General features: G+C 40.2%; 1 protein-coding gene across 1 annotated transcript; it reads right to left on the bottom strand.

Annotated features, from left to right (window-relative positions):
• Positions 1-6,869: 6,869 nt before the first annotated feature.
• On the bottom strand, positions 6,870-9,940 carry LOC119903468 (leucine-rich repeat-containing protein 3-like). Its single transcript, XM_038719683.1, has 2 exons — positions 9,487-9,940; positions 6,870-8,103 (listed from the first exon to the last, which is right to left on the bottom strand). The coding sequence occupies exon 2, from the start codon at positions 7,759-7,761 to the stop codon at positions 6,961-6,963; it is 801 nt and encodes a 266-aa protein (XP_038575611.1). The 5' UTR covers positions 7,762-8,103; positions 9,487-9,940; the 3' UTR covers positions 6,870-6,960.
• Positions 9,941-10,225: the final 285 nt, after the last annotated feature.

Below are 10,225 nucleotides of genomic sequence, written 5' to 3'. Positions count from 1 at the left end.
GGTTTTCCCTGCTAAAGATATTCAATGTGGAACGATTTCTTGTCAAGTGCAAACTAGAAGGAGTACACTAGCTGTCCCAAATCACTGCTGAATTAGACTCGGATCAAGATTAAAACTATTCTGACATTTTGTTAAGCTGCACCAATCAATATTTTTTACGTGAACAATGGATACATGTCTACTTAAGATAATAGGTGGATCATCAGAGAATTATCACCCAACTTTTCCAGCTCGCACGTGTACTGCCCTCATCAACCTTGTTTTCTGGGCAGCAGCAGCTGTTTACAGTAAAAAAACTCAAGTTTAAATCCCAGCATTTTTGGTCCCAAAGTGACAAAAATCAAAAACAACTAACAGTTAATGCAGCTTAATGAGAATGGAATTTTTGGAATATTAACTGATTTCAGACTTACATGCCTGCACATGAATCCCTTTGAATAGTCCAGTTTTTACAGCATGATCACCCTGCAAGGCTTACTGCCTTTTAGGTGTTTATGCAAATAGTATTTTTTTATGGTTTAAAGTGGGGTACTAATTTGAATTATATTATGTTGAGTGTCTTTATGTCTTCTCGAAGTACAAAGTGCATATCTAGCACAGTACACTTCCCCTTCTAAAATTTACTAAAGCAGTTTCTAACACATGAGTAAATATTAGCTCCTACAAAACACATTTTAGACATCTTGTCATATTTTAGACAAATTGTACCCATTAAAATTCTGGTCTGTAATAAATGGTAATCGCTCTGGGAATATTTTAAGTGAAAACCAAGTGTTGGTTTTCAGATGCCATTATAAAGAGAAAGATACTTTGGTTTCTGGCTGGATAGAAAATCATCTGAAACAAGATTCAGACCACGAACGCTAGAACTCATAATACTGACTATAATTTGGGTGATTTAGATTTGTGTCCAGGTGTGGCTTACAGAAGGCAGTCAAATTAAACAAGGTTGACTGTAGTGAGTGCCTGGAGAATAACTTGAATACCTGCAAGGTTGCACAGCAGACGTGAAACCGATTTTGACCTATGACAGATTACATTGCTTTTGCAGTCACTAGCTCTGGATGAGTCCTATTTTTCTTATCACTTTTTAGACTCAGAATACCACAGATCCCTTCAGCTGACTATCTGCACCCCCTCAATCCTTTCCAAGTACATGCTATTATTTGAGTATATGCACCATGTAAACGGAATATCAATTGGTATGTTAAAAGGTATCACAACAAAATTTTTTACACAGGGCCCATCTACAAGACGTTGCCTCAAGAAAAGGTAAAAATATGGAACACTATGTCTTTTCTTCTTTCTAGGCCTTTGTCTTTTCATTTTGTCTTTTCTTCGTGCTTTCATGGTGCATCTTATCAAATACATATAACCCTTGAACAAAGAATTTCCCCTCAAAAAGCTGTAAGGTTGTGAACATTATTCTGCATCATGAGGACTGTTGAAATACAATAATCCATTTTTTATTACTCCAGCGTTGGAATGGAAGCATTCTTGATGTCTTCTGTATCAACTTATTCGCATTTCCCTAAAATTCTGCTATATTTTGATATCTTTGAAACTTTCCACTAGAATTTTGTGGGTTTTAAAGACGTTTGCCTGCACAGCATGATTGTACTGACTAGTGAATCCGTCAGTTTGTGAACTACTTGTAAGTTGTCTTGGAGTTATTTGCTGTTCGACGGTTTGTGAGGGCTTCAACTTTTCCAAAGCCTTTGATGTATATTTTGTTTTCTTACAAAAACCTTAAACCTTGCATAAAGTTTCCCGTAGAAAATAATTAGACGCAATAGGTCATCAAACAACCTGCATTTTATCCAATTTTATAAAAAGACCATTTGCCTGATGCATTGATTCAACGCTTAATTTAATAGAAATGAAGGAAACGCAAAAGAAGTCTTCTTGTATGATTACAAATGATCAGTAAAGACTACAGAATGGATTATAAAATGTAAATTGAGCTCAGACCCATTGAAGACCTGTACCATATACTGGTGGCGGGGCGGGGTTGGCAGCCATACTCAAGGGCTTCCGAACAAGGAGGAATCACTCTTGTCTTCCTCATAAGAAGAGTCAGTTATTTAATAAATATGTTAATGATATTTAAATGAACAGATGGTGCAAAGGGCAAACAGCCAGGATGACAAACACAGGAAGGCGAATGAGTGGGTCACATTCCAGCCAAGTGTGTTTTCTACATGTTAATCACTAAAGGAGAACAATAGATTCTGTTCTTGATAGAGGCAACAAAAAATAAGCAGTCGTGGATTGAGACTAAAAAACTACAAAAAAAACCCTGAGTGGCACTTATTACAATTGGCATTTCCCATTCCCTGCACAACTTTTGGGAGGAGAGTCAACACCTTCAATTCTGAGGCCACGGTTCTGTTGAAAATGGTTAGTTCCTTCTCATTGGGAGCATGTGATGGAGTGTGAGATCAACAGGTGGATTTGTCCCCAGACTCTGCCTCCTCTACAGACATGTTGATCCAGGAGGGTCCAGGAGATCTTCAAAATGCTCTTTTCACCTCTCTACAATATCTCCAGTCCAGGTCAGCAGTTCTCCTCCAATGCTGAACACAGCCTGAGCCAAGCCCTGCCTCTGGCCCCCTTCCTCGGACCAAACCAATTTTCAAACTCGGCCTTTATTTTGAACAACACACATCTACAGTTCTGTGACTGCATCTTGCATGGTTGTAATGGTATCACATTGACAAAATCGGTCTACATACCTAAACGTGTACTCAAAGTACTCAAAACTCCTTCTGTGGTCCCGCTACAGCAGGTGTCTCCAGGACCAGGACCACCAGCCCGTCCGCCCGCTTTTGACCTGATGCTATGATCTGTCTGTCATGCAAGCGGTCGCAAGCAAATACACATCAACACAACTTTCAGTGATGTAATGGAGTGCGCATGGCCGAGCAGTGTGGATAAAAAATGGACAGCACAGGAGAAATAGAGAAAGAGAAATGGTAGAGCCGAGACGGAGCGCATTAAAAGGAGAAAAGCCTGCGAGAAAAGTGGCGCTAAATGCTGTAAAATTACAGATAACTTCATGAGCAATGGACGTGGTCTGTGTTTAAAAAAAAGTCAAGAAAAAATCACAACTACCTGTCCTACATTTCCTTTGTAGGTAAGCAGGAGATGCGCATGCATGGAAGTAATCTGGAAAAGAAAGACCTGTATACTCTCTGTCAATATCTCAACGTATGTCCAGTCAGAGCGCTGAGGAAACTCCAGGTGCAAAACAAACACTCCAGTAGTGCACAAAAAAAGGATAGACAGTATTTGAATATTTAATCCTGTTGCCTCAATTGTGGAATTGAAATTGATGATTTGACTTCAGTTTCAAGAGTTAAAGTCAAGTTTATTTAAATAGATCATTCCATATGACAGACATAGACTTTTTGTAACTGAAAGTAAAAGATATGTTACCAGCATAAAAAAAAAGCCCCAGAAACATATTTGAACAAAACACATTCGGTATACGTGGTCTGTTGTGAGAGAATGTGGAGATTGGCCCAGACTGACGTTAGACTCCTGGCCTGAATGACAATCCCAGTTTGCCTCTGGGTACCATAATACTGAAGGCAGCAAACACTCACCGAGCACAACTCCTTTTGTTAAAAATACAACAGAAGAGCAACTGGTTTTTCCATCACCATCAAGTATCAATGTATTGAATCAATGATTATCTTTAAGGAAAAAGCATTATAGCAAGCAAGAATTTAAAAACATTGGGCATAATCCAGGATTTTGCGATAAAATGTCCAACACTGACGTTGTTGTCTGGAGATAGAGCTGGTGAGGAACTGATGATTGGGTTAGGAAGAGGGACATTTCACCTACTGCACCTACACAGCTGCAGCTGTGACCCAGACACTGACTATTATGGATGGATAAATGGTCATTCTTTCACTTTGGAAGTTTGGCTCTGCATTTGTAATTTTTCAAATCAAAACAAATTACGATGCCCAAGTAGAGCTCTGCGGATAACCTCATTAGAAGACTAAATGGATTGGTCCCATTTGCTTAGTCACTGCTTGTGAGTGTAACTCTATTTGAGGTCCAGACAGAACAATCACACACTCCGGTTGTAAGAAGCGTACTGCCAGCATTTGCATCCCAGCTTCAGCAGAATCTGAATAATCAGTTAAAAAGAAGAAATTAGATGCCACTACAAGGTGTATTGAATAAACAAGCCAAAACAAAAAACAATGCAGTGCTGAACACGATTCAAACAATTGCTACAGTATGTCACAGAGCTTTAGTGACATTGGCCTTTAAAACCTTGCAGCAGGCACATGTTTCTCTCAGTAATGAGTCTTTTATTGATCTGCGCACTGTGCACTCAAACTACTGGCTGGATAAGCCAAACGCTTTCCTACTCATTAGAGAACTGGCTTCTCTGGATACCAGAGGTGCAATTGCTTGGAAGATTAAAAAATCAGTTATTTATCATAGTAATGCCAGCTCACTCTGTTCCATCATGAAATCTCTTCACAACAAAGAAACGAGCCAAAATCCTTGACTGCTGATAAATCACAGCAACAGATAAATTCCATGTTTTTTATGTTCTGTGCATGTTTTACGTTCCAATGGTGTTTTAGTTTGTTGGTTTTTTTTGTCCAGATGGGAACAGTTCTTGTCACTGACATTTTACATTAGCAGGGAATGAAAATATAGTTGCGATCATAGATCCGCTCATTTTAAAAATATGTTTATTTAACCCGTTGAGTGTAAATCAATTAACTGAGAAGGCAAAAGCTGACAGAAAAAGAGTCCAAATAATACACTGTTGTGATGATAGAAGCTGAAATATTTGGCCATATTGTATGTGGAGCCAAAATACAAAAATGGGAGGGGACTGAACTGTCTTGGAAAATAATTTTTATTTTCAAATGCTGGTAAGGTGTCCACTGAAATCCAGAAAAAAACATCCACATACAGTAATGACTGACACAGTTAGAAACGGTATGTGATCATCACAAACAAATTGACTGGAGCCCTTTTGTTTCTATCACAGACACACACAGCTCATAGACCAGTTCTTCTATAGATGAAGAAAAGACACTGACCAATTACAAATTCTCAAAGACATCCAAACACTTTGATAGGGGGTTTCGCTAAAGATATATTTTACAAAAAAACCCAACACATTTGTTTAGATTGTAAAAATTGTATACACGCTGGCCAGCACAGACACTGTTATATGACAGGTCAAAACAGACTAGACACTTCTGTATCAAATAAACCTACAGCAGTATAAAAAGAGACTATTTTGTCACATGTAAATACAGTATGCAAAATTAAAAACAAGTCTCTACCTAGAGTAGATCTGGTATTAGTTGCAAATAATTAGTTGTGTTTATTTTAACCTGCTTAACTACGAGATGAGTGGGAATCACCACATAAGGACAAGCACAGTACATTGGCAATTACAGAAAAGCATATATCAACTTTCAAAAACGTTTCTGTCATTGTCTTCTGGCACTTATTCTTGTCCTTTTTTGGAAAAATCCACCCATCTGAGGAATTGGGCTTTTACACCTTTATGACTCAGGTCTCCAGCTCTACACTGAAGTTTGCTAGACATACACTGTCACTGACTCTGAGTTCTACAATGGCGAGGGTGGACTGGGAGGGGTCTTGACACTCAGTTGTCCAACTTTGTGCACAGGTATGGTACCCGCACGCTATGGTGGAGACGTCCCGGAATAGGCACTTTGACACAATCAACTCTTGACCAACAAAATAAGCCATTCGCAGTTAAAAAGATATTGAGTTTGCGTCCAAACAAACAGTATTGTGCTACAATCAAATCAATAGCTGGAACGGTTGTGGCATGTTAATTCAGCTATTTGTGGTTTGCTGCAATGGTTCACAAGTAAGAGAAATAACACTTCTGAATGTTGACATTCAACAGAAATGCATTCATACATACAGTTAAAATTGGACCCCACATCTTTAACTCCAAAAACAGTATACAAAGCTGATAATATTGAATCAAAAGATTTGAAGTGTAAAAAGGGTCACAGAGAGTTATCAGTCAACTGGGAACTTTTCAGCCTCTTTTAATCTTATAAATGAGTTTTTTGCTGCCCACACTGAGGCTGGAATTATGCTTCTCCGGGCTGCACGTAGGTGAACATGCACAGGTGTCGCTCAGATGGCTTGAGTAACTTTTTTTTTTTATCCCTTTTTCGAACCCGTTTCCTGACTGGAATTGACTCCACCAATCAGCTTATTTTTGGGAGGTATGTGCCTGGTAATAAAGTAGACATGTTAACATTGTTTTCATAACCTCGGCACGACATGCTGAAATGCTCGTTTAACACATCAGAGCTGCAAGTGTATGGCAACCTTTTCTTACATTTGTCTTTAAAATGTCACGATTCAGTGGCTGCAGAGTAACCTTATTTCCTGGTTAAATAGTTTCATATGTGAGGTTTATTGGAGGCAGAGCTGTTATGCCAGATGAATGTTAACACCTTGCCCTATTTCATATATTAGCCAGTGGCTCATAAAATGTCCTTTACTTTGACAGTGTGACAAGAAGAACATAAATCAATCCAAAGCAACTCGGAAACACTGTCGTCCTCATTCTTCTCAGTCCAAATTCAATCACACGGCGGATCGACACCAGAGTGGAAATATTTATCTCTCCAGTCCAGATCTATCATCTCTCATGGAAATGTGAGTATTTTGTTTATTTTGTGCTATCATTGTTGCCCTGTGTAGCTGTAAATTATTTTGGAATAATAGAAAATATTTAATTTGTCAGAAAAAAATTTCAAGAAATCAAAATGAATGCCTCATTTTAGTCACTGAAAGACCCCAAAGAGTGTGATCAAAGACACGGGCGATAACGTCAAAACAGCTTTTTAGTCATTTTGTACATAACCACACATTTACTCACATATTTACAGGCACACACGTGAGCTGCATACGGCCCTGCTAGAGAACAGTGCTGACGGTGTCAAAGTCCTTACTGATCTGAGAGCTGCTGGGCAGTGATTTGAGGTACTCCAGGTGCCTCCTAGCATCCTCTTGATTATGTCTCACATAGTAGATGACGTACGCAATCACCATGGTGAACCATCCGAACATGGTGACAAACATGGCTATGTCGGTAGTCTTGTGGTGAAAGTTGCAGAAGTTGATCCCTGAGTCCAGCACCTGTATTACCGGTTTGCCTGCATACTCCTCCTGCACCGCTGTGTGGCAGATCACCTCGTTCACTGTCTCGGGGTCCAGCCGCAGCTCCCTCAGGACCTCCTGCAGCGTACACTCACAGTGCCACGGGTTGTTGGAGAGGCTGATTTTTGCCCGTAGACGGGCAAATGCCTCTTTGGGGACACTTTGGATGCGATTGTTTGATAGATCCAGGACCAGGAGGCTGTCAGAAACACCTTGAAAAGCTCCAACCTCGACAGTTTCTATGTCATTGTTAGACAGGTCCAGCTCCTGAAGGTAGTGCAGTTCTTTGAAGACGTGGTTGGGGATGTGGGTGATGTGGTTGGATGCCAAAAGTAGGACAACAGTATCTCTTGGAAGATCTGATGGGATCTTCTCCAAGTTGCGAGACATACATTGGACCACGGTCATGCCACTCTTCTCCATGCAGTGGCAGCTCATGGGACAAGCCCTCACTGGTGAACCTGCTGTGAATAATCCAAAGAACAAGCCCCAAAAGAGGGCAAACCCATCAAAGATGGGAGATTTCCTGGGCATGCCAGGCCCCGCTAAGTCCTGCATATTTAGCAGCGCCCTCCAACAAATCCCGTCAGGCAAAAGCAATCATAGTTTCACCTATTTCCCAGCATTAGAAACCAATGATTGCAGCTTTATTAGCTTTCAAAATGCCAAAATGATCAGGTCATTCAGCCAAACATTGAGATAATCCTTTAAAATTGATTTGATAGAGTTTCATATAACCGTTTGAAATGCATGTTAAAAGAGCTCATCCAAAATTTGAGCTGCTCACTGAGCACATTCCAGCAGGGAACTGTAATCTCAGGTTTATTGTGAGGACATTGAAAGCTTCAGAGCGTTAGGAGCGGGGCAATCAACCCTGGAATCAACACCTCATGTTGTACACTGAAAGAAACAAAGAAATTAGCGTTATTCTTGAGCAGAAAAACTAATTTTTAATTCTTCAATGTGGCAGGAGATGGCAATATAGTTGCAGTCAGTGTACATATGAAGAATCCAGCTTATTCAGACGGAGACTTTTGCTAAGATAAGTCATTTTCTAAGTGCACAGAAAATTGCTTTTGTCTCAATAAATTGAGCTGAGTAAATGTATTCCCATAATGTTTACAAATGTGTAATGTGATTATTGAGATAAATCCATTTCACTTTAGCAAATCTCATAAACCGGCAGACACACTCTTGGGTCATCACCAGCATTTTCTCATTCAATTAGGAAAATGTGATTTTGTTCTGCATTGTCTACAATAAATGTTAGGCTACATGGAATTAATTTCTGTTGCTAAAGCACGGTAGTGCAAATCAATATTTATTATTTCACAACTGTACAATGAAGAAAAAACTCCACAGCAACAAAAACAACTTCAACTCCAACAATGAGAAAAAGCTTTTACACAGCTCTCTCCCGTCAAGGACTGCTGTTTCTCACTCACAGGCACAAGATAAGAATAGCTGCAGGCTCTAACATTGCTACTAACATCTACCCTGCGGGAGGATCATCGCTTCAGGACTGTGCACCCTCTGGTGGGCTAAACTGATTACACAGTGAACTCCTCGCTGTGTTCGAGGTCATCCGCCCCACGGAGCCCCTGTCTTCTTCTAATTTTTCTTGTCTATTTTGCCTTTGTCTTTGGCAAGGGCTGCATGGCTTAAGGCCATACACATACACACAAAGGAGTCTTAAATAAGCCCCTCACGTTCTCATCAGTATGAGCTCAGCAAGAGGTGTAGATAAGATGTGGCATCTGCACACACAAGGGCGGCTAAAACACGCTGCGCTGTTGTTGTGACGCCCCCACGTCATTAAGTAAAACAGTACATATTAAGGTTTACACATGCATACCTGCATGCTGCAGCTTGTCCTTTCCAACATGCTTGTGTAGTCATTTCTTTAAAATGAAATTAGGTGGCAAATTGGCTCTTAAATAGGCTACCTCAGATGTTTTGTTCAGTTCAGCAAGGAAATTTAAGTAAAACAAACAATAAAATAAACTATCACAGTTGGAAACTAAATTTTGAAAAGTAAGCATGTATGTATTCTAAAATATATTAGGTGTGGACCTGTAGAGGCAAGAAGACCCTGGGTAAAGATTTCATTTGAATCAGGATAATGATGCCCACGTGCAGCGCAAACAGAACAGCGTTTTGTAATATTGCGGATTTTAAACACATTAACATGTGGTTATGTGGTTAGAATTTTCCATCGGCAAAAACAAATCCAAACGGGCTAATAACTTAATGAACAAGTATGATACTTGTAGAGGTACTCACCGTAAAGACTTTTACCCTGGAATGCACTGATAGGTACTTTTCTATCCATGCCAAGAAAAGGTAGTGTTGTACCAAAGCGCACACATCGTAGATAGTGCGGCAGTAGTTTGCTCATTTCACATCTGTATCATCGCTGAAAGAAGGCTGAACCTCTCTGGAAATAAATACTAAAACAACATTTAAAAAATAAAAATAAAAGCCTAGTCAGCGTCCACTTTTCCGTGAGGGAATAAAGAATTTAACTGTCAAGTTCCTCAGTGGCACGCGGGGAAGTTATTAAATCTCCGAGTGAAATGATTCATATCTCCAAATGTGGCTCTTTTAATGTCTCCTCGTAAAACCCAACATGACAGTCACACTTGTTGGTGGTGATGATGGTGTCTGTAGAGGTGGTGTTCCGGAAAGGTCTCGAGGAGTCGCACCGGTCCGACTCATCACGCGCCTCTCTCTCCGAACCGCGCGCGCGTAAAGCCAGAAGGAGTCCCGGCTGCGCGTGGATTGGACTGCTGTTCTGCTGGCAGCCCTCCTCGTCCTCCACTTCCCCCGCCTGTCTGTCTGTCTGTCTGTCTGTCTGTTTGTCCTCCTCCCTGGCCGCCCTGCCTCCACCTCCCCTCTCCTCTGAACCCTTCTTTCTAATCGGACAATTAACCAAACAAATAACACTAAACCTGAAAAATAAATTTTATCAAGTCAAGTCATTGAAAATTACTTATTTGCCTTAAATCAAATGAAAACAGCA

The sequence above is a fragment of the Micropterus salmoides genome, unplaced genomic scaffold (assembly GCF_014851395.1).
Source record: "Micropterus salmoides isolate LMB-PRFRI ecotype aquatic unplaced genomic scaffold, ASM1485139v1 Ms_hic_scaffold_15, whole genome shotgun sequence".
Lineage (NCBI taxonomy): Eukaryota > Metazoa > Chordata > Actinopteri > Centrarchiformes > Centrarchidae > Micropterus > Micropterus salmoides.
Note: the sequence above shows the minus strand (reverse complement) of the source record. Positions and strands in the feature narration are given on the sequence as shown.